A 25,894-nucleotide genomic window follows, 5' to 3' on the forward strand; every position below is an offset into this window, starting at 1 on the left:
CTCAGTCATTTATTTATTTTTATGAAAGAACTTAATGTGCATGCACAATTGTGCCACATGTTTATGTACCGGTACTTTATTCCAGTAAGGGTTGATTAAGGAATACATTTTTGGGAAGTCACACTTTGCCACCCTAGGTGATCTCCTTTACAGACCTAGTAGGTAGGTAGGTAAAATCTCACGCTCAAACACTTGCATGGCAATAAATGGTCCCTAAAGAACCTACATCTGCCCATGTGACAGGTTACGGCAGTAACTAGTTCTAGTAGAACGCCCCTAATTATTTCATATTGGGCTGCCGCAGGGAAATGCTACATGTAGAATCTCCCCATAAGGCTGAGGTGCCTGGTGGGAAGAACTGGTAAATACACCGCAAACTCACTGTCTGAGTGAATTAAGACTTAGGCACCCTTCAAAGGCCCTTGAAACAGTGAAAATGATGAAATATACCAGTCCACAAAAACAATTAAAAAATGGTTTCATAAGGTTTATTTTACAAAATTACTACATGAAAAAGTCCAGTTCTGTCTGTCTATGCTGGGAACAACCCTAAAAAATGCAAAATTGTTTAGGAGCCTTAAAGACTCATAAAAGTGGAGTTAAAAATAATGCTGGATAACACCCTGGGCCAGTGCTGGAGAGCCTGAGTAAGATTAGACCTACTACCAGTAAGATGTAACTAATATAGGCTCGCTTATATCACTTAGCATGGAAGGTCACAATTTATTGGGTATATCTAGAGCCAAACATTTTTTTTTATTTGCGACACAATAAAGAAGGGTTAAAATTGTCAGTTTATTTATATGCCCTTTGTGTCCCAACAGAGATGTTTTTCTTTACTTCCTGTCCAGTAGGCTAAACATGAAACACCTTGCACAATGCAGTAAAGAACCCCTATTAGATGCCCAAGAACCACCTGATGCCTATAAACCACAATTGTTGTAGACTAGTTTAAAAAGCTAAGATAACTAAATGGCTGCATTGTCCATTTGTAAGCTTACAATATTTCAACTACTGGCAGTTGTGCTTTAGGTTGATGTTGTTTACCATCCAATTTGTGGAGACAGAGAAGATGGACTGTAGCGCAAAGTATGCAGCTAATGGCACAACCACTGCTACGTCCTATTTGCACAATATAAATATAAATACATGATTAGTTAAACTTGCCAAGTGCTTTCTTCTTAACTGTTTTTTTTCTGCTAACCCTTTCAAAGATAAGAAATTGAAATAATTTGGATAAAAAGTTTAGTGCAAAGTAACTATTTTTTTAAAGTTAAATTATACATTTTTATAAAAGTGTATTTATCCAAAAAAAAAAAAGGGACACCTGCAAAACAAAAAGGGACTTGGATCTGAAAGAGGGTCGGTCCCCTCAAATCGAAGAGAGTTGAGAGGTAAGATATTGGAGTTATGGAGATATTGGATAGTGGACAGTGCAACAGTTGTTTATGTATAATACTGTAGCGACCAATTCAGTACACGCAGATGCAGAATTTATGAAAATGATTTCAATTATTTTCAAATTTTTTCCATAGGAAAAAGCAATCCTTAAACTTTACAAGAACCAAAAGTTAGGGCAAAAGAATTGAAGAATCTGTAATGCCTCAGGCTACATGTTCTATGTAGCTTGACAAGCTCCTGCCTCTACTGAGCTGTGTGTTCTGTTCACTTATTAGATTTGGACTTCATGCCAGTCAAATTCTGGAGCTTATTATATTATTAGGAGTCAGTACAGTATCTGCGAGGTGACTAATTACATCAACTGGAAAAATGTAAAGAGAAAATTTTCACAAAAAGACACTATTTTCGACAGGGAGAATTGATGAACGACATTGGGGACCATTGAACATGTGTCAGACCAGACACACACAATCTCGTGCAGGGCAGATCCTTTCCAGACCTGGTCAACACAGGGCCTGGTTAGAAGTTCTATGTCTGAGCCCCAGCCTACTTTAGAGAAGAACTTCACTGGGAAACTAGGGGGGAAATGCCTGTGTGTAGCAAGTAGGGGAAGGCGGGTTTTAAAATTAGCTGATGGGACTATACAGACAGGAACTATACGTATGGTACATAGACAGAGTTTGCAGAACACTGGCATTGTTTAAAAATCCTGGGACAGTCCAATAACATTCAAGACATTTGGGGGGGCTTTACAATCCCCTCCTGCTTGTATTGCCATCATCAGAAGCATAGTTGGGCACTAAGCCCATAGTAAATTTGACAATAAAATGTTAAAGAACAGAATGTTATCAAATTATTATTACTGCAGCATGTATAGGTCTTTAATTTCTGCTGTTGCAATGTCTTATAACCACACACAACACACACACACACACACACACACTGCAGAAAAAGTAAAAATTAGCATTTTTGTAGCCATAATGTCCCAACAGATAACAAATGTGGTTATCTTTTTGACCAAATAACATGTTTAACCACAATTACACTCACATAGGACAGAAGGAAATGCATAAAACTTAGTAAAAGCAGTCATCAGAAATGTACATATTTATCAAAAAGTACTTACATTTTAATGCACAGATATTTCTATATAGCATGTGCTGATTTAAACATAAACTGTGCAACTGGTAGTTAGTGCATTACTGCATAGCCAGTTGTTCAGTGGAATTAATAGCCCCAAAAATGCAAACTTTATTTCAATTAATAATGTCTGACTCACTATAATGACAAAATATTAATACAGCCTGGAATAATATATAATACAAACTTGTCTCCCCACCCAAAGAAGTGCGTTAGCGAGCTAGAAGGTCTTCACTACCACAATCTTGGTAAAACAGTATAGCAATATGGCATCCCCCTTTATTTCACTATAGGACTTTATTTGATTTAATATTCTCTAGTGTCCCAGGCTGATTACCCAGAAGACATGATCTCTTTAACCAGAAAGCAGCCTTTCTCAAACTTTGGGAGAACCCTTGAAGTAACTTCAGGGAACCCCTGACAACAATAACATTATCCAATATATAATAATAACATATCTCACAGTACATTAGTGTGGTGGTCAGTGAGAAGAATGCCTCTTACATTGCTGGTCATTGGGAAGAATGTTACCCTTACAGATAGCCAAAAAGATCATTAGTATCAGCTAACCCAACCTTGCTTATGAATCAAGGAAACCCCAGCAACCTCTGGAAGAACACTGTGCTAAGAGTATAGTTCCTCATCTGGAAATGGATACTTCTGTGGTAGTTTTATAGTAGCTTTCTGATGAATAAATTATTATTTAGTGGAATTTAACCCAAATTAAAAAAATACAAAACACAGCAGGTGCAGGGAGTCATGGCACCAGCAGGGGGCGGCAGAGAGACGGAAGAGCCGGGTGTTGTTGTAGAAGGAAGTGGAGAGAAAAATAAGATCCAGGAAGAGACACACAGGGAGTGTATAGACCGGACAGCGAGCACCGATACTCCTACAAAGTTACAGAACAACTTCCAGGACCTCCCTGCTTCCACATATAGACATGACACACTGAAGGAGTGACTGTGCCCCAGCCAGCGCCATGTCTCTGCTCCTCACACTTCTCCTATACGGTAAGTTATGTACCGAACCCTCCCCCACCCAGCGGCTGCCCGGTGCACTATATATAAAGTATTTAGGTATGGCCGGTGATAGAGTTCCTTCACATACCCATCCTGTGCTGTGTGTGGGGGCCACACTTGTCACACAGAGTTTCCGGAAGCACGGGTCACGTGACGTAATATTGCCATCCAGGGCCCAGTGTATGGCCAAGGAAGGGAAAACTTGTTGGGTCACAGCAACCAATCAGCTGACAGGATTGGTGCTGGTTTAACAATCGTGTTGCTATTGACAACAACAAACATATTTTTCTGACGTGGCTCCTGATTGCATGCAGGCTAAAAACCAATTACCGGTACTTTAGTTTCTTTGTATCTTCAATAAAATTACATAACAGACTGTGCACTTCACACCAGGTACCCAGGTATCCATACTTAGCGTGGGCACATAATGTCTTCCTAATGGTATCCCTTATTTTACCTCCTAAGAACCCCCCCCCCCCCCAAGTATTTTTTTGTATTTCAAGGCCATGCACACAACTGAGACCAGTACAGACCCCTCCTGAATCTCCATATATCTATACCTGGTAACATCCCATTCATTCCTATGGAGAGGCTGTCAGTGACCCCAACAATGAACGTTCCTCCACATAGACATGAATGAGATTTTTCCATGATGTACCAGCCAGTTGCATTTACAAATGTATGGATATCTAATTCCATGGCTCTGCCCAAACACAGATCCCATGTAACAACCACAAGTGTCCATTGGCGGTGGTTTTGTTTGGATGTTGGCAGGTTAAGGGTACCTAGAGAAACCAATGGACAGGTATTACACAGACTAGATCAGCTTTTTCATCCGTTTTACCCCTGGGGAACCCTTAAATAAAAAGTTCAGGTGTGATGGGAAAAATCCTCTTTGTTTTGGTTGCCAGTGGGAAGAATGCCCTCCATACCTTGGTGGTTAGTGTGCCACCTTTACAGACAGCTAGATAGATCTCTGCTGTAGCTGGGGGTGATTATTCTGGTACCATCAAATGGGAAGACAATCAGACACCGCTTGAGGAACCCCAGAATTTCACAGAACCCTGGCTAAATGTGGCTGGATAAGTTATAGGACAAGGCTATGGTAATACATAAGCCTTACATAAGAACTGATTTAACATTTCAGAGATTTTTCAGCAGTCTATGGTCTGTTTGAAAGAAAAGGTGTTTGTTGTTGGAAGGAAGTGCTCATTTTTATTTCCTGGGGAAGCCCTACAATGGCAATGCTGGATTTATGCCACAATCACAGTATATGTCCTCACTGAGGCGATGGCCTTGCCAGACCCAATACAAGTATTAGCACTTCCCATCAGGACTCCACACAATGATTATTTCCCTTCTTTGTGAGTAACAGAGCCAATAAACATTGTGTGCGTCCTCCTCTCTGCCAGCCTGAAAAGGTACCATGGTGTTGGGTTGAAATGGTCACCATTGTCCTTGGATTGCTGTCTGTGGTGGGTATATTGGTGATAGCTTGTGAAGTATTTCCCTGACACAGAGTGCTGTGCTGTGTTTACACTTCTTTACAAGTGGTTAGTAAACAAAGAAGTTTCTGTGTCTTTACATACTCACCATGCAGTGTCCATTCTGTGCCACATAGTCTGGGTAGGTTTCTACAACAGAGGGAGGGCGTCCATTACAACACATTTGTTGGCAATAGGACTACCTAGACTCTATATATAATAAATACAAAGATAATTTTTACACATACCTTAAAAGCCTATCTTTCCCTTCCTCTTCTGTTTTGATATGAAATATGTGTAGGCTTGGCAAATGTTATAACTAATGTAACCCTATTTAATGTACAACGCTGTGTAATATGTTGGCGCTATATAAATCCTGTTTATTAATAATAATAATAATAATAATAATAACCCTCTATAGGAAAAATAATCCTATACAACTCATCCTGATAACATTCTTTTAAAATCCACGTAGCCCACCGATACCCTACAGTGACCAGTCAGATTTAGTCTTTTACAATAATTAGGATAGCAGGTCCAGTTTTTGTTCCATAAATGTTTGGATGTAAAACTTGAGCAAGTTTATGAGGTCAACCCTGTGTCCTCCTCTTGTAAGCAGAGTGAATTATAGGCTGAGAAGTATTCAACAAAGCAGTACAGACCGGGTCACCTCTCCATGCTGGTCCTCCCCCCCTCCACACAGTGCTGATGTGCTGAGGATTGCCAATATAAGGACAGATTCAAGTTCGTATCCAAGTTCTATGTAAAAATAGATATACAAAGCCTTGTGGAACCAACAATCCGCATCAGTCCTCTCCTAAACAACTGACTATGACTGTATTATAACTCCAGTTCTTAGTAAAATAATTGAAGAAATAGTAACACTGTCTTTTGTACTGCACAATAGATAAATTGTGTTTTTTAGTTACTTTATTTTGCAGTAGTTGTACTATTTGAACAGACCCAACAAAGCAGAATCTATTTGAACTCTCCTATACTGAAATATGAATTAAGATGAAACAAGTTAGTAAATATTACCATATCCTCAGCTACAGTCCACAACACTTTGGCAGGGTCACGGCCATATTCTTTTGGATGAGATATAAGGGAATCCAAAGACTTGCAAGGTAATGCTATATCACAGTGCTGGAGTGGCTCCGCATTGCCTTGAATCTCACCAGAAAATGGTGACTTTGGCATATGGGGGTGCTAAAAAATAAATACCAGTAAGCAGACCTTGCTAGTAAGTGCAGAGATCCTCCTATATGATTATTACATTGTATCTTTTGTTGTCTTACTCTACTAGTGATCTCAGGGATAGGAGTGATTGCATGTTGTTGCCAGACTTTTTTTGTGTGGACAAATCTATTTGAAATAGTCTGCTGATTTATGCTTCTAACTGACTTGTCAATTTTCTCGCTTCACCTTTAGGACATCTGGTATTTGTAAATGGAGTTGCAGCTTACGGTAAGTACATTTTACAGTTCTGCAAAAAGCTTGTACACAAAGGTGGGGTGATTAATATTTTCTACAGGATTTAGAGTAGGGTCTGTGAGTAACCTTACATAAACTCTCCTTGCCAAATCAATCTTTATGAAAAAAGGAAATCATTCTGGTAACTATTCCCTGTGGTGATAATATACATGCAACATTGTCAAATACTTCACTCACAGTCCACATAATAGTATTGCCGATCTTTAATCAAATACACTTCCTATGCACTAAATTACAATACCTTAAAGATAGTTTAGTTGTTTTCTAGGTAATCTTTCTGTTCCTCTCCCCATGTGACCAGTGTGTCATGTACACGTCGCTCATCCAGAATAAGTTTGCAATTACAGATTCTCACTATTTTGATCCCCAAACTTTGCTGTGGGTTTGTGATTTAGAAAGTACTGAAGTTCTGAGTTCAAGCAGCCCGGGCTTTTTGAGGAAGTTCAGCAATGGCAGCCCCAGTATATCAGTTACAGGTTTACTATAAATATATATTGATCTGAAAAGTATCTAAAAGTTTTACCTATTAATCTTTGATTCTAGTCATAAAAAAGCTAATTACCAACAGAAGGTATGTTTGTTTTTGTGCCCTACCTTTTTTAGTGATGAAATATTCCAAGAATGGTAAGAAAGGGGGTTTTGCTGTCTGTCAAATATTACAAAATGACTTGAGTCACTCTCACAAATATAATAGTATGAATGTGTATAAAACCTTTATTATACCAGGGTAAAGAAGCCACAAACCAGGTCATAGTTAGGACACCTTTCTCTCACCTTATTAGAAACTGACACATATGATCAGTGCAGCTTATTGCTCTGTGGTTTTTTTTTTGCAAAAGCTTTAAAATTACAACTGGTAGTTTTTCTAATGTGAAAATTGTAATTGGGCCTTGTTTAAAATCATTCCCCCAGTGTAGGACCATTGGATAAAAATGTTATTTTTCTACCTCCTGAAACCATTACATACGTTATCCATAAATGATACAGAAATATTTATTTCAGTTGCAAATATGTAGAATCTTGAGATTTCATTTTCAGTTTTTCTTTGGGCTGAACTTTGTTAATCTAACTGCTGCTGTGAAGAACTCTTACATGTTGTCAGTGTAAATTAAAAAAGCAGCCCTAAAAATTTAGCCAAAACCTCTTCTCATTTTGATAGTGGTGATGAGTTAGAACCTGTGTAATTATTGTCACTGGGAGAAAATAGAAAGGGAAATGCTGATTTGAAAAGCCAGAGGAGACAAAATCATTCATTCATTGTTCAAGTGCAACTGTGAAGGGTGTCACTCCCCCAGCTTCACCCCCATTTGCAGGATTTTTACACTTCCTGTTTTGTCTATGGAACAGGAAGTGTGTGGGGGGGAGGACAGTCCGCAATAAAAACTGACAAAATAAAACGTTGTACTATTCTATGTAATACAGCAACAACAAACAAAAGCTGCATTTGCATTTACCAATGCCACTAAAAAGAAGTTTTGTAAAGATTTAATAAAAGGGTCCAAGGTAAACCCTATCTAGGTGCAGGATGCAAAACATTTAGGATTTGTCCACTGCTGAAACAAAAAAGGGGCTAAGTGGACCTGTCATGTCTATAGATAGTTCACCAGAGTTGGACTTTTAACTAGACAGAACATATTTTTAGCTGGAATGCTAAATGTAGGCATGTTTGACTTTGCAGACCAGTGTAATAGTTCCTTTGCCCTAGCTCTTTTCAACCTTTTAAGTGCATTTAACTTGGCCCAATGTGTGTAACATATGCAATTCAACATCCTTTATATACATTGGTGAATAATAGTTTTGTCTTTTTGAGTAAGAAAACAATAACATTTTTTTTTGTTTGCCAGAATTTTCCTCCTGCTACCCAGGTTTTTTTCAGTGCGACTCTGGATGTATTCCATTATATACCCTCTGCGATGGGTCCTTTGATTGTGACGATCAATCTGATGAACTGGCGTGCACCTCAAACTGCAACTTTACCTTAAAGGACTTCTATGGAGTCTTTGCTCCTATAGGATATCCATTTGCTCCACCCTCTTCAATGCCTTTGTATTGTCGTTGGTTGATTGATTCTGAAGATAGCCGTGGACTTGTGCTGCAGTTCTCTGCCCTTCATCTGTCTGAGCTAGATGCCCTGGTAGTTTATGAGAATAGTGTTGGGGAATTTCCACACCTTCTCCGTGCCTTAGACCAACACAGTAATGGGAAATCTGTCACTGTGGAGTCTTCCGGTGGAAGAGTTTTGGTTATTTATCAGTACAACCCAAGCCTGACTCGATTTCACAACATTGATTCTTCTGTAACTTATGACAGCAAGTCTAGGTTTCCCAGCTCTTTAGTTCATGAGCCAGGGTCACGTTTCATCGACCAGATGGGTTCACCTCCTTCTCATTCTCGCTTTACTGGCAATGGTGGTCGCAGTCCATATTATTCTCGATTTAATGCCACTTACCGAGTACATGGCTACTGCCTTCCATGGGATCAGCCTTGTGGCTCCAGCCCTGGTCTCCTGTGGGAGGATGGAATGGAAGTAGGAGGAGGATGTTTTTCAGATTTTCAGCGTTGTGATGGAGTTTGGGACTGTGCCAATGGCAGAGATGAAGCTAACTGTACTGGATGTGCTGAAGGATACTATCCCTGTACCTTAAGCCGGGCTTGTTATCCCCTCGCTGAAAGATGTAACTACCAGACATCTTGCCAAGATGGAACAGATGAAAGAGGCTGTCGTGGATGTCAGCCTGGAGGTTTCCATTGTGATATAGAGCGTTGTGTTTATGAAGCTTGGGTGTGTGATGGCCAAGCTGACTGCCGAGATGGAAGTGATGAGAAGAACTGTGGGTACACACTGCCAAGGAAAGTGATTGCTGCAGCCGTGATTGGCAGCTTAATATGTGCCACATTACTTGTGGTAGCTCTTGGATGCACATGCCGACTGTATACAACACGTGCACGGGAATATAGGTGAGAACTATATAAGTGACTGTGAAAGTGGCTAAATTTGTTAATTTTATGTCTTGCTGATCTTCCTCACTCAGAGGAAGTCTGCCCACAGGATGTGTCTGACTGAAAACCACAGTCTGTCTGCAGTCTAAGCATGTGAAACACCCACAATGATTCCAGTAGCCGAAGAACCTGTCATTTTGGCTGCCCAGGCTCTAAGGTCAATGCGGCAACTTAGAAGTAGATATTTCTTTATTTATAGCATTTATATTTTGACAAAATATTCATGTTCTATAAAGTTTTTAAATTATAGTTTAGGTTTAGGAGGAATCAATGAAAATCCAGGAACCAGGATCAGATCTAACTGTTTGTTTCCTTGATTCTAGCATCTTTGCTCCTCTCTCTCGGATTGATGCAGAATTGATCCAGCAGCAAGCTCCTCCATCCTACGGGCAACTAATTGCTCAAGGAGCTATTCCACCTGTAGATGACTTCCCAACTGAGAACCCAAGTGATGTGAGTATTCCTAATATGGCTGCCATCAGGCTACATATATTTTATACTTACATGTTAATATATATTCTGTATTTTTCACTTTTGTTAAGTTTTGTTGTTGTGACTTTTCCCAGGTTTGTTAAAGTACTACATGCTGTTTTAGGGATTGTGCAAGTGTTTAGTGCAGTCTAAAACAAAGCTTTTAGTAAATATGCAATGAGGTTGGGTAAATTAGGAAAATATTGCATTTCATATTTACAGCTGTAAATGTACAGCTGTGTTCACATATTTGCATGTTTGTGGACAGGACTGAAGGGGAAATATCCCATCATTGAACAAAACACATTGCTATACTTTCCCCGAGGTAACAGAGGTGCATGCTCAGTACTTTGAGCCATTTCTCTGCTGCATACCAGATATCAGGATTGATTGCAGTGAGACACTTTTTACTATGATGTAGAAATTTAAACACAACCTTACAGCAGCTTATCTGAAATTATATATATATATATGTTGTTTTGGCACACTAGTAGAGTTATCAGCTGTACCAAATTGTTTGTTCTTGCCTTCCTGTGCCTTCCACAGATCAAGCTGCAACAACTCCCCTGCCTAATTTCTGGGCTGGTGGACCACAAGCATCATCAAACCATGTGCTGCTGATCTCTGCTGTCCTCAGCCCACCCCTTTGATCCACTGTCAGGCTGCGATGGCAAATTATTTCAATCTATACAGCTGGCAATTTTTATGGTGTGATTAGTAGAAATTGGACTGAATTCTACATTACTGAGTAATAAAGCAATTTTACTGGAAAAAGGGGTGTGGGGACTGGGATCCTGACCAGCCAGATCATTTTTGCAGAAGGGACAGGCAGGCTGTAATAAAATAACCTTATCTGCTTGATTGCAATTTTTATTACACTCCCCTGTCTCCTAAAGCGAGCGATCAGGCAGGAAAATGTTTTTTGCAGAGTGGACTTCGCCTGTCTGTTTCTGCAATAATTTCCTGGCTGATCACTGATTTTGAAAGTGCGACTTTAGTTTCTCTTTGATATATGGTAGCTCCTTGCACCCCTATTCCCCTGGCAAAAGTCTCTCTAGCTGTTTCTTACTTCATGGGGGTTTCAAAATCATACAAATCGTTCTTGTAGCCCTAGCAGTTGGTACTTGAGTAAAGTGAAATAGAAAGTAAGAGATCAGCAGGACAAGTTTCAAGGTTTGCCCTCTGCTCCTGTTCTGCTAATAGTTACAAAATTTACCAGTAGAGTATTTAGGTAAAAGTCACATACATATCAGAATAATGGTATGTGTAAACCCTTATACTGCTATCCCTTTTCTCTTTTGACAATGGTGTTTGCCTGGCATTTATGGTAACCCATCACTAACCTAACAAGAATACAAATTCGGTATTATTCACCTCCACAGACAGCCAGGGATCTAGAATTTAAAGCAAGGCCAGAAATTGCCGTCATCATGTTTTAAGGTGTACTTCAAAAAGTACCCGAGAAGTTTTCACATTATGTTTGATTTTGTATTTCCATAGCCTTGTCAAGTCTCTTCAGGATAGTTAATGGCTTTTAGGTTTTAGGTGTGATCGGCAAATGTGTGGAATAAGGTATTGTACAAGATTTAGGTTTCTACATGCCATCACTTACAATAACACATCAGCTGGGTGGTGGCCATTAGTAATCCCAGTGATGTGTTCAGTCATGTATCTAACTATGAGCCTGATAATTGTCTAGTCTCAGGAAGACTGATTGGTAAAATCCCCTCCTGTGCCGTTGGCTCCATAAAGATCACAAAAGCTCTTTGAATATTATTGTGACATCTTTTCACTTTGATGCTGGGCTCCTCTCTTATAAATATGGATTTTTTGTAAAGTGAATATGATGTGGCGCAGCAGACTCGTGCTGTGGTGTTTAACAATAGAAAATGAACTAACCAGAACCAGTCACAGGAAGCTAAGGGCACTGATCAGATATTTTTAATGCCAAACAATATTTTCAACCTTCAATCATTATTTTTTTTTTTTATGCATATTAAGACTTATTAGTGAGTGTTCTAACACTTCTTGATTTGGGTATGAAAGGTAAGGTGGCCAGATTAGGCAGCTTTAGAAGTAGTGGGAGAGAGCGTTGCGTGGGTAGTGTGTGATGGGACAGGAAACAGGGACTTGGAGAAATCACTCACTTTATGGAGGCAGTAGAAGTGCATAGACACCTACAGGAAGGTTTTAGAATAGAAAGGCACACAAAGAGGAGGAATAAAAGAAAGAAGCGTGCACACACAGTCATTCCCCGAGATAGTCACACACTGACACTACCAATCATTTTAATGACTGGCAATTATATCTTTGTTAAAAAGAAAACACAATGTACCTGTCACTAGGAAAAAGCTTTGTGCGCCCTCCAGTGGCAGCAGAGAATGACAGTTTAATGGTCTTTAACTCCGAATCAGCTTTATTGTGGAAGGGTCAGGGCTGCAAGGTTTGCTCTGTGCTGTGGCCGCATTTCTACACACATTATGTATGAACATGGTGCTGGTAAAATATAGTCAGAAACCATATTGTTTTTAGCCAGATAGCTTTTTGCTGGTGAGTCAGTGACTGCAATTTTTATTCCATGCTGCTCAGTATAACTCAGGAAGAAGTGCTCAAGATTATTTAATAAAGAAAGGCTTTTTTTTATCATATAAAACAAGGCAAACAAGGTCCCCACTATAAAAGTCTTTATATTATATACAGAATTGTTATGGTCATTAGTTTGAACACCTGGTCATTATGGATGTACACCTGATTGATATACTTATTATAAATACCCCTTTTAAAAGAGGAATATGGAGTATCTCATTTAATTGGTTACCTTCTGTCAGACAAATTATAAAACACATTCCTAAAGCACCTTCAGCTTAGAATGTAATGAAATGAGCCAGGGAAGGTTTCGGCTAAAAAGGTAGATTATTTAAATTCATAAAGAAAATGTAAATTACAATCAAGTGGACCATAGCATGGAAGTAAAATGACTTATTCCTTTTATCATGAACGCTCTGTGATGAGGTATAATGGTATTTATTTTTAATAATTGTATTTTCACAATGGCATTATACTGATTTCATATAACCACTGATCTCCATTTTCTTTCCATAGGGCTCATTCATGGGAAATCTCCGAAGCCTGCTACAGTTTTTACAGCAGACTCAGCCACACCCTGCTGGAGGCCTAAATGAGCTACCAACGCGAAGACGCCCACCACGTCCTGTCAGGCGCCTCCTTCGTCGGCTTAGGCGTTGGGGACTCCTTCCTCCTCGTACACAGGGGACACAGACTGAAACCCCTCAGAATCAGAGTACGGGATCCTCACAGCCAGTATCAGAGGGCAATGATCCCCCTTCAGCCCCGCTGCTCCCAGTGAAGACTCCTTTAGATTCACCTGATTTTTCAGTTTCTCAAACTGAGCCTGCTGTTTCTCCACCAATCTACCCCATGGAAGATACGAATGGATTAATGATGGGAATGGTGCAGGTAGTTAGGGAACGAATTTTACACCCACTGAGTGGAGTGGAACACTTGGGTGCAGAAAGAGCAGAGCGGCTTGGTGGCTGTAGTCTGGAGATAGACCGGCCGGAAGAAGAGGATGAAATGCTGTTGCTTCCGTTGGCAGAAGGCTTTGATAATGAGTCAGGAGATGTAAACTTGATTTCATGTTAACACAGCTTTTGTTCTTTCCTCTCCTTACACGTTTGCACAAAGTGGAGGGCTTTTTTTATCAGCCCACACTAACAGCACACCCCTAACCTACAGTGCTCAGTGGATCTTGCCCAACCTGTCATCCTCACCCCCTTTGAGACACTTTTATGATTTATGACAACCACAGAAATAGAATGAAAAGAAAAACAGAGTAGACAACAGTTAAAAACAAATCATTTTGTGATAATGGAGGGATGGTTAACTGATCTGAATGTATATTCAAGTCTGAACAACTGACCAACCTATTGTTTCACTGTTCATGTCTCGTAGACTTCAGCAATGGATCCAGGATTCTGGATGCAGGTGTTCACTTAGGATTTAAGGATATATGGACCCTGCCTCAATATAATTGCCCCTAGATAGGATGTAGAGTTATTCTTTATTGGCAACTTTAGGAGGTACATGGAACCCATAAGAGGGTTTACAGTACAGCTGAGTATAAGTATACACCTCCGGCTCAATAACGCCACCTGACGGTGCTTGGGTCCCAAACTCTCTGTGGTAAATACACCCAGATGCAGGTCGAATTTATGTGACCTCACATCACAAGTGTACAACTTTAAAGGAGTTCTGGAATACAGTGCTAACTAATAAACAGAGCCGAGCTCTGCAATATCCAGCAGCAGTGAGAAGCTGAGTGTGATTGAATGCCCTAGAGGGAATAAAGCCTTTGGTGTAAAAATAGAAAGATAGTGTGAAGAATGTATAATTCTTATAAGGGGGCAATGCAGAACAGCTGCATATAGTTGTGTGGTGGTTGAGAAAATCAGCAGGTAATCTGCCCTTTGTCTACGACCAAATTAAGTTTGCAGCTTTTGTCAGAAACACTCTTGTGATTAGATAATAAATTGCACTAGTTTAATGCTTGCAGGTCACATTTGGAGTTTGGAGTAAAATGCAGTTGCAAAAGTCTCAACGGGTTTCATGTATGTATGTACGTACGTATGTATGTATGCAGTGCACTAAAGATGAGCTAAACTTGCCTTCTCTTTCCACCTGTGGTGGTGGTGACATCTTCCTTCTTCTTCCAAGTTTTGGAACTTCATCCATCTTGATTGACCAGGTTGGATTGATGTAACTCCCGTTAGTTGATGTATTCCAGCACCTTGGTGTGGCAAGAATGTTCACTGACTTTCACCTGTAGAAGAGACACAGCAATAAAAAGCCACCCGTTTGCTTTTTTTTATATTTTATGTTCTGTTTTAGGATAACTGGCATAATGGGAGAACATGGAAATGAACCTGTTTAGATAGGAATATGGGAGCTGTCAGTTATTATTTTAAAGGTGGATACTTTGGGGCTTTCATCTTGATTCTGTTTTTTTACATCCTAGATTATCCCAGACCAGGAACAAGCATGCAGCCAGTGAAGTGTGAAAAGTCCAATCCTTGTCTTTCATGTGTGATCCAGGTGAATTAGTCAGTAATGGTGAAGCAAGGTTCAGGATAAGAGCACTGAAACCTCCACCATTAGCAGGAACAGCCCCCATATTGCTACTTCACAGGTTTCTGTTCATAAATCATGTTTCCAACCTGGTGATAAGTCGCAATCAGCTTTTGTACTGGATAGGCACTTACAAGTTTTACACTGTGTCTGTCTTAATAAATTATATATACACTGTATAGCGGAAACAAATGTGTGAACATGCTACACATTTAAAGCATAACTGTACTTTCACATATCAGTATGGTTATCTGTTTGCCCCCATCTCCTGTCTAGGAGGTAGGTATGAGGTGGGGCCCCCGATGGCAGGGGTAAGGCCAATGGCAGTCTATGGCTGTGATGTAAGAAGCACTTCTTTTTTAACTTGCAGAGCCCATATCCCCGGCCACCAGAAGCTTCACCTCCTGTCTACATCCCAAATTGTTTAGGTAGGTGGCAGATGATATCACTGGTGGCATACAGATACTGGTAGGTTGGTGCATAAGTACAATTATCCTTTAAAGTAAATCTGTGACAAACCTGTGTAGATCCAGAGGTACAAAAAGCTGAAATAAATGCAAATCTCTATTGCCCTGCATTGCCCTTAATCTTTATTGTGATGAACAGCTAAATTGACCAATAGGGAACTGAGAAGGCCAAGCTTGGCTTTTACTAGTATGAGATTTGCATATAACTCCAGTTGCCTATATCTCTGCTTCTAATGATTGTTCTGACATTTGATTTTCACTGATGGTAACTTTTGGTTTTACATTTTTAATCTCATTTTTTAAATTGTCTGAAATTGTGCCAATCTTCACTTTTCTGTTTTAATACAATCTTGGCTTCATTCTAATATCTTTTTTTGGTGAAGTCCTTCGCCTACTATTTGTCTGCTTTTACTTTGGTTCCATAAAATTCCAGAAACACAGTTTGTGTCGACAATCAAATAGTTGAAATTTGTCTTTTGATTTACACACCTTATCCCTTCAAGAAGGAGGTATTATGAGCATGTCTTCCCAAAATTCTTTTGTGTGGAAACAGATGAAACATATATTTTTCTACTATAATGTAAAGTATTATTTTTCTTCCATGAACCAGACATGATGAGGCCTAAGGAAGAGCAGATAATCTTTGCTGTGTTCACAACTCCTAAAACAGTACTGGCTGGCTTTTAATGTGTCAAAGAATGTATTAACAATTGGTGTGGGATTGTATGCAGAGCTGTCTACATTATTTATTTTCTGTGATTATGTAAAAAATAAATCTTTATAGTGCTAATACATTTTATGATCTTTTCTTTAAAAATGTACTATTTTACTCAATTGCTTTTAAGAGTTAAGCTGAAATGCACATACTGTATCTGCCAAGGATTTCTACATCTGTCCAGACACTATTGTAATTCATACACTACTGTCAGACATAAGAGAAGGGTGACTGTACTTTCTGTTAGGAATACAGTGGTGTTACACCAGAGCATGCCTGTTACCACAACACACAGCAATAATGTGCTTTGCAGCGCCATTTATTTGAAATGAAGCCCCAGTGCCCCACAAATCACCACAACACGCTATGTGTTCCATGGAGAATGTGCTAAATATTTGTAAATTGAAATGTGTTATAGCTTAATAATTTTCAATAGAATGCTTTAAAAAGGACGTTTACTAAGAGATTATTCAAAATGCAATTGTTGTTCTCATTGTAAAGAACACTAATTGCCTAAGTGTAGGTTTCAGTCACACACTTGGCACAAGCACGCAGATAACCATGTGACAAGTTGTATGGCAATTATTTATTTAGAACCAGGTCAGAAATGAAACCTTCATAACTGCTGAACATAGGTCCAGTTTAAAGGCATACACTGCCTAACTGCTTGAACAATTAGTTGGCTGAAGTAAGAGGATTAAAACTTGAAAATGGTTCATAGCATACAAAGATTGCAGATATTGCTGCTGGTGCATGGGGAGGAGCAGTGTATGTAATATCAAAACGCTGCTAGAAGAGATCCATGTTGCAATATTCTATCCTCTACAAAAAAAAACCATTTTTTGTTGAGTTAGATCTTACACTTGTTTTTTACTAATTTTGGGGTGGTAAACTCAGAAATGACCCCAGTTTTTTGCTATCACATCCAGTTTTTATGTTACAAGGTACCCTACATTTTTGTCAAAAAACATACAAATTTTACATAGAATAAACATAATGAACTAATCACTTGAATGTACTATTTAAACTTCTTTTGTTCATACAATGGATTTATTGTTACTCTGACATTTTTCTTACAGTAAAACATTTGAAAAATAATCGGGTAAGTGGTTAAGGTAAAAATTTACACTTAAAGCTTTTTGTGGAGTGTTCAGTGTTAGGACAATCCTGCCGGAAGCTCCAACAATAGTCAGCCATCATATGTACATCCCATCTACCCTGATACTGTCCTTCCATGACCTTCAAATCTTGGTGGAATCGTTCATGTTGTTCATCACTGACTGCACCAAGGTTTTCCTGGAAGTTAGAATGATGGCTATGCAAATAATGCACCTTGATGCTCATATTGCAACCAAGCATTTTGTAGCTCTCCCAAGAGTTTCTGAACAATATCTGTTTAATTATTTGCTTGTGTGTTTCCAAGAATGTCCTTGACAATGGCATTGAATGATAACCAAGCATTACTTTCAACTTCTGACATTGTCCTGATGAAATGTTCATCTTTAATGAGCTGCCAAATCTGTAAACCATCAAGCACACCGGCCTTTAATGTTTGCAAATAACAGGCTAGAAAATGCCAAAATGAGGTACTTGAAACAGTCTACTTCAGTTGGCAAAGCTTTAACAAACTTCTTTATCAGACCCAATTTCATATGCAGAGGCGGGAATATAATATTCTTTGTATCAACAAGTGGCTCATGTAGAATGTTTGGATCACTTGGTCAATTTTTTTCCACACAATGCCTCTCACGAGCTCTGCTGACCCACATGCACAGATAACAAGGATACTTGGTGTATCTGTGTTGCTGATCAAGATCCATTTTAAGGTCAACACAGAGGACCCAATTGTGTTGGTGATATTGCAATAACTCAATGACTCTCTTTATGTCTGCATATTTTTTACAAAGAGAAACTGAATGGCCGATTAGAACTGACCCAAATATATTGCCATTGTGAAGGAGGACACACTTTAAGCTCTGGTTTGAGCTATCGATGAATAGTCGCCATTCAGTTATCGATTGGAATTCCCAATTCCTCCATTAAACCAGATATGTTATGGCAATACACAAAGCCACTGTCAGTTCTAAAGTACTGCAGAAATGCAATTTCTCTGGTTCTAAAGTACGATACCTTCATTCCTTTTTTAAGTAGGTTTTTGTCACACAGTCTTGATGCTAGGAGTAAGCCTTCCTCGATAGTCCCAAATCACTAAACTCATGCTGATCAAATTCCTTACGAACAGAGTCCTCTTCAATTTTAAGCTCTTCATCATTGTTGTCACCTAGTTCATCACCATATTCATGTTCTTCAAGAGAGGGTAGTGAATGAAACCTGGCTCTGGCATTTCATCTGAATGAGCCACCGGGTGTATAGCCGACGGTAGACTAGGATACCCTTACATTTATTTTTCTTGTTATATCTTGAAGTTTTCACTATACAAAAGTAACAGTCACTGATATGATCTCCTGGCTCTCGCCAAACCATAGTTATGCCAAATGGCATCTTATCACGTGTTTCCTTTGTCCACATCCGTAAGCCCTCGACACACTGTTTGCCCAGCTTATGAGGGGCCCAAGAATTATCTTGATAACCAAGTTTAACTCTGAAATATGCCAAATAGGCTTGTTGTACAAATGTGCTGATGCTCGCCCTTTGACTGGGATTGGTGAAACTGCCACAGATATAACAAAATGAATCAGGGTTGTTTTGGCACTTAACGACAAGAAACAGCAGAGCCAGACATGATCTGAAAGAAAGGAAATACGTGTGTAAGTAGAAAAATAAATTTTGCTTATTCACTATGTGCAGCAACGCACAACCTCTGACCACACTGTCTTGCATGTAAACAAATAGCCTATACAAATCCACGCTACAGTAATCGCATTAATATAAGCGGTAGAGAAAAAAACTGACGTGATAGAAGAAAACTAACTGCACTTTCAGAATTAGCATACCTATTTTAGTGTAAATAAGCTTTAAAATTGAATTCAACAAAAAATGTGTTTAAAATTGTTCCCCAGTGTTTTGAAGGCTGCAGCCAGACTCATCCATCCTTCCCACCTCTCCTCTTCTGATGCATCTGTTTGTAGTTCTCTTCATTGATTTCCATTTCACTTTAGAATCAAATTCAAGCTCCTGTGCTTTGCCATTAAATCCCTCCACAGTTCTTGTCCTCCTTACCTTTCTGACCTGGTAAAAAAAAATACTCTCTTAGCTGCTCTTTGCTCCTCCAATGGCGTACAAATGACTTCCTCACTCATAACCTCATCACGCGCATGTCTCCAAGACTTCTAGGGCTGCCCCGACTCTCTGGAATGGTCTTCCTTTGTCCTATTCAGCTTGATCCTACTTTCTGGTCATTTAAATGAGCACTCAAAACCCATTTTATTAAACTAGCCTACCCATCTTCTTCTGTCTCTTAAAACTCTCACTACTTCTCAACACTACATATCTCCCCTCCTGTTGTGTGTTACTTCCCCCACCTCCTGTATTGTAAGCTCTTCTGGGCAGGGTCCTCTCCTTGGTGTCTGTCATTTGCAACCCCTATTTAATGTACAGCGCTGTGTATTATGTTGGTGCTATATAAATCCTGTTAATTAATAAAAATAATCAGAAACAAGCCCTTTTATCAGCGTGTTCACAGGGTGCTCACATGGAAAAATAAAAATAAAATAGTTTGTTATGAGTATAGCACACAAGTATTTTGTCTTTATGTGCTATGGTCACTCCTCCACTATATCTGTGGAAGGAGCCATGGTAGACACTCAAGCTGGACTAAACCAAGTTACCTTTGTTCTCATTTACATTTGAGGATAGAACAATTAAGAAAGATAACATTGTTTTGCTAGCAGTTATTTTACAGAATGTGACACTGCATTTCTGGCAAGATCAACATTTCTGTACTTGCTGAAAATGCTGACAGCCTCAGGATGGAGAACGCCAGGACCTCAGTAGGAAAAAACATCTGTGAGCATGAAATCTGGACAGATACCATAACACTGATCGAATATTGAGCTCATGGCTGCCTATGACCAGAGCAAAGTCCTGACTGTTATGGTCACCCCCCAATATTTTAAACATTAAGAATATTTATAGTTTTACAAGTAAAAGGTTTAATGACTTTTCCACAATAAACCCTTTTTTCTATTCAAACAGCAGGACGTTGTAGTTTGTATTTATGTCAGATCAGTTTGATGGTAGAATAGACCAGGGTAGTAGGACAGACAGCAGGGCTGCACTGCCTTCTTATTACCCCTCTTCGTCCATCACTACTTCTTCTTCCTAGTTTGCATGCAATTTCATGCCTATTAAAGCATGTTATTTTTGTTTTTGCTAATTGTCTAATTATTTCTTGTTCCTAATTAGTGGTAGGAGACAGTCCTTTAAGTAAATGAGCGTGAGGTACTTAAGCGCCTGTGAGACACTAAAGTCTAATTAACCAATGCAGTTAGCACATATTTGTTGATCAGTGAAAAATATTTTTTTTTATGCTCATTTTTCGCTTTCAGCACTTCGTAATGACAGTAGAACTATGACAGCTGTGATGTTGTATATATTTGGTTCAAGAAAAAGCATTTAGGTTTGGTATTTAGCAGTCATATTTCCAGACATTTACTCTCCATGCAAAATGAATTCAATGTTCTCGTAGTTTTCCTGGACTTGGGTAACAGCTGTTTATAGTGTCTGCACTTCAGCCCCATGCCCTTGTTGTACCAAACATAACGCCCTGCCATTTCAGCTGTACCAGTCACTGAGGCTCTGGCATTCAACAGTAGAACAGCAGCAAGGCTGGATTATTACTGGATTGGACCTGGGCACTTTATTACATGTTGGGCCCCTATGCACAACCTTGGCCTGGAGTCCAAGGGGCTACATTGCGACAAGGAAATGACATAATTTGAAGGCTAACATAACACAGGTACATAAGGCACTACAAGGTGCCCACACTTGCAGGGCCGTTAACTTGGGCACCTTGGGGCAATTCTATTTTACATTCTTCAAGCCTTTTTTTAAATACATTCTTTTCAAAGAAAAGACAATAAATGACATATAGCTTGCAAGTCTGTCAGCGCTTTCTAATAATGATAAGGCATTTTGACTACTATTCATTGAAGATTCATTTACAGCCATCATATCAATCTTTCTAATTTATAAAGGGCAAGTTATGGTGTCTGTTCTTGGGCAGGACATTATTGTAGAAACATTTAGGAGTGAACCGAGCCCAAGTTTGATGATTTTTGTGTTTTTTGCAAAAAATAAATTGTACAACCCTTGGCTGTGAGGGAGATTCTACCACAGCCTAAATACATCATGATAACCAAAGTTCTTTGTGCCAATATACAGAATAAATAATGCATATGATCAATCTATCATGATAGAAAAGCAGCGTAAAGCATGCTGGCCCATCCATGCAGAACGCATTGAGCCTGTTTCAGTAATGAGCTGCAACACTGATTTGTGGCATGTAAAGATTATTCCTAACAATTTCATATGAATATAAATAAATGAAAAAGAATATAAATAGAGCACTGTAGTTTTACAAACTATTCATATATATTTCAAGATACATTCGGTCTGGTGTAAAATAGTTTCTGCAGAAAAGTACCAAACAACTTACATTTGTCAACATACAGTTTTGTTCAGAATAATAGCAGTGTGTTTAAAAAAATGAATAAAGCTCAAAATCCTTTAGTGGGTTTAATTTCCGTACGTGCAAATGCATCAGAAACATTGTGCACTCTATTCCAAATCAAAACATGAAGAAAAATATATCAAATTTGTGGTATTCCTTTACAGAAAGTGAAGAATTGGGAATATTAGACTGTTCAAAATAATAGCAGCACCTGTATTGTTATTTACAAACACAAACATTCACTATATAAACTGAAAAATGTTTCAAGATTTTGTTTTGCTTTGAATCTCTATTTATAAATTATTCCCCCAGCCGATTTCTCTGAAATTCAGTGGTGGTAAATTCTATGGTCGTACTTGTGACTGGTTAAAACAGTGACTCCTTTTGCCACCTATTGGCAGATTGTCAACAGTGCACAGCTGTCACAATAGGAAATAATTAGGGAAAAAACAAATTTTATGAGCAAGCGAGAAGAGTCTATTTATAGAGATCAGTGTTACATGAAGCCAACCTCTGGTACCTGTGAACAGAAACAGCATTTTTTATGTTACCCACAAGTTTTTTTATTGGATTAAGGTCCAGGGATTGAGCTGGCTACTCCATAACTCCATTGGCCTATCTTGTTGGTCTGGAACGAAGATGTTGCTCGTTTACTTGTGTGTTTGGGGTAGTTGTCTTGTTGAAACAAACACTCATTTCAAGGGCATTCCCTCTTCAGGATGAGGTACTCCAAGTATTTTGATTGATGTATTCAGACTAATCCATGATCCCCTGGTATGCGATAAATACGCCTAACTCCATAGTATGAGAAACATCCCCATATCATGATGCTTGCACCACCATTCGTAATTGTCTTCACTGTGTACACTACACTTCACTGTGTACTGTAGCTTCAGCGTTTGGGGTCATTTGACAAACTGTCTGTGGCCCTACACCCAAAAAGAACAATCTTGCTGGCATCCATCCACAAAATGATAGCCAGTCATTGTGTTCTTTTCAACATTGCCACTTTGCAGGGTCTTCTTGACAATAGCTTGGCTTCACATAGACATCTTCTAATTGTAACCGTACTCACAGGTAATTTTAGACCTTCTGGAGCTGATCATTGGCTGAGTCTTTGCCATTTTGGGTATTCTTCTACCCATTCAAATGGGAGTTTTCCCTTTTCTTCCATTCTTCTGAACAATGTCTGGAACAACCCATTTCACAAAAATTTTCAGATACAAATGCACTATACCCAGCACGTACAACATTTGCTGCCTTCTATATATAAGGGCTGTAAATGACACCATTTATATCACAGAATGAATGACCTCACTAATTGAACTCCACACTGCTATTATTTTGTACAGCCGAATATTCCCTTTTCTTCAATAACACACATTTAATACGTTTTTCATATTTCGATTTGGAATAGAATGTGCAGTGTTCCCGATGCATTTGCATGTACGGAAATAAAAGATATTATGAGGGTTTTTTGAGCTTTATTCACTTTTTTAAAACACACTGCTATTATTCCGAAGATTCTAGGTCGCTAGAATTGTATTCAAAAACAGAGAGAGTTCTAAAACTTGCCCAATCTGTTAGTCACATTATTTAGGAATAGTGCATAGTTGTGGTTGTTCTAACCCATGGTAACCAAATGCCAAATATCATTGGTTTGGAGTAGTCAAAGTACTAAAGATGATTGGTTGTTATTGTGATCATTTCACATCTAACATTGAATTTTTTGTTAAAGGCTTTATATCCTTTGCTTTAAAATAGACTATAAAATAACCTAATATTATACATGTTCCAACTAGTATTTATTAGGATTTTTACTTTATTGTAGCTGCATTGTAACTTTTTTTCTGCAGATATTTAATTGTACCCTCTGGCTACCCTGCCTTAATTTTCCATAGGGTTCGTACAGACAGGCTTTGCCTTTGAACCCCTAATGTTGCATTCTAAAGTGGCTTCACTTACATAAAGGAATTGGGAGCAGGGGTGAGTTTGACATGTGTTTTGTTTGTAATGTGTTCAGATCTAACTAGTTCTAAAGAAATGTAAAATAACGTACAAATGGACAGACTTGCTTGTGTACCGGATATAAAGTGCATTGTTTGTACTGATGTCACAGGGAGCAGTACAACAATACCAAACTCCAAAAAGAAGTATTACGCAGCAAATATAGTTCCCCGGTATATACAGATCTATACAAAACTGTTAGGGGTTTCTAAAAACATGCTGTCATTTATGAATAAATAAAAATTTGATGAAATCAATATTTGGTGTGAGTACCTTATAAACAACACTTAAGTTCATTTTAGGTTGTTCAATACATCCCATAGAACCTAATATACTAAATATACTAAATCTTCCCTGATGACACAGGCTTATTAAACCAATATAACAATCCCATCAGTCTCAGACTGTGAGAGAATAGTTCAGAGAGACATACGTTTCACACAGACCTTAGCCCCACTGAGAATTTTTTGGGTCTATTTATAAAACAGGGAATCTGGCACTCACCGAAATATTCTCTGGTGAAGTGGTCACCAACCAGTGGTCCGCTAGAAAAGTTGGACATTATTTGCAAATTTTTTATGTTTTATTATTAATAAAAAAAATAGTATTCTAATAAATTCTTATATTCAGAATGACAATTTTCACCTTTATATTGCACTAAATTTAGGAACTGTACTAGAGACGGAAAAACAAGAGAGGCACAGCGTGCCATCAGTGTGGTCTTAAAGCATACCTAAACTCACAATTTGCACTTTACATAAAAGGGTAGACAACCATTTTATGTAGAGCAAACATTCTGTTGTGTTTTTTTTAAAAAAAGGGTGAAGCACAACCCCGTAATCCTCGATAGCCTAGGCGGTCCAGAATGAATGGGAGCGTAAAGCCTCCTGGGTTACCTAAGTCAGGCATCCCGGGAGGCTCTTCAGCGCTCCTTCTGCCCATGCCCAAGATGCTCCGAGAAGGAGCCTTTTTGCTCAAAAAGAAAAATTTGCAGATCTCAAGAGAAGATGGTCGCTCCGGAACAAAGCGGGACCCGATGCAGGACACTCCTGGAGCGATCAGACTCCCCTGCGGGATTGAAGGTGTGTTGTTTTTTTGGCCGTTTTGGGTTTAGTTCCTCTTTAACTTGTATGAGGCAACCATTGGCGAGCTGTAGGCTTTAGTATTGTTTCCACCATTACAACAGTCACCCCGCTCTGTGAATACCGATTCTCATCCGATTGTTTTATTTTATTTGTTTATTTCTCAGATGCTCTTTTAGGTAAGTATGACCTTTACAGTGTATTTTCTTTACCTGTTATATTTAATGGCATCAAATAGGTTAGATAAATCAAATAAATCTTATATTTGAATAAATTAATCCCATAATGAGTGAAATAAAAAGCAAACAAATATTTTGCAGTTCTTTAGTAATACCAAAGATAATACTAATGATAATAGTAACAATAGTAAAACGTCACCTAACCGTGAGCTGATCAATGAATCAGAGCCTCCACAATCCTGGTCAGGCACCATTAGGAACATTATTATTTTACAAATCTATTTATCTTTTTTAAAAACATTCATATTAATGGTCCACGGGATTTGAAATTATGAATTTAGTGGTCCATGAGGGGTGAAAAGTTGGCGACCGCTGGACTGGTAGAGTATCAGTCACTATCATTGAAAACACATGGCCCCGGATTATTTTCCACTAAAGAATGTTTCGGTGAATATCAGATTCACTGCTCTATAAAGAAGTGAATCGCCAGTCCCACCCTCCTTCTTGGTGAATGCATCTCTTTACAGAAATAATGCTGTGCCAATAAATAGGCTTATATTTGAAATGATATCAAGGTGAATGTGTATCTGTAATTAGAGGTAACAAAATAGAGTGTGTGAATTTTTATTTGTAATGTATTATAGCTAAGTATATGTGT

The 25,894-nt window shown here is 38.7% G+C and overlaps 1 protein-coding gene across 1 annotated transcript; it reads left to right on the forward strand.

Annotated features, from left to right (window-relative positions):
• Positions 1-3,350: 3,350 nt before the first annotated feature.
• On the forward strand, positions 3,351-16,415 carry LRP10 (LDL receptor related protein 10). The gene is made up of 5 exons (XM_072415115.1): positions 3,351-3,551; positions 6,476-6,511; positions 8,383-9,496; positions 9,862-9,991; positions 13,112-16,415. Exons 1-5 carry the CDS (start codon positions 3,521-3,523, stop codon positions 13,670-13,672), a joined length of 1,872 nt encoding a protein of 623 aa, XP_072271216.1. The 5' UTR covers positions 3,351-3,520; the 3' UTR covers positions 13,673-16,415.
• The last annotated feature ends 9,479 nt before the right edge of the window (positions 16,416-25,894 follow it).

This window comes from Pyxicephalus adspersus, chromosome 6 (genome assembly GCF_032062135.1).
Source record: "Pyxicephalus adspersus chromosome 6, UCB_Pads_2.0, whole genome shotgun sequence".
Taxonomy (NCBI): Eukaryota; Metazoa; Chordata; class Amphibia; order Anura; family Pyxicephalidae; genus Pyxicephalus; species Pyxicephalus adspersus.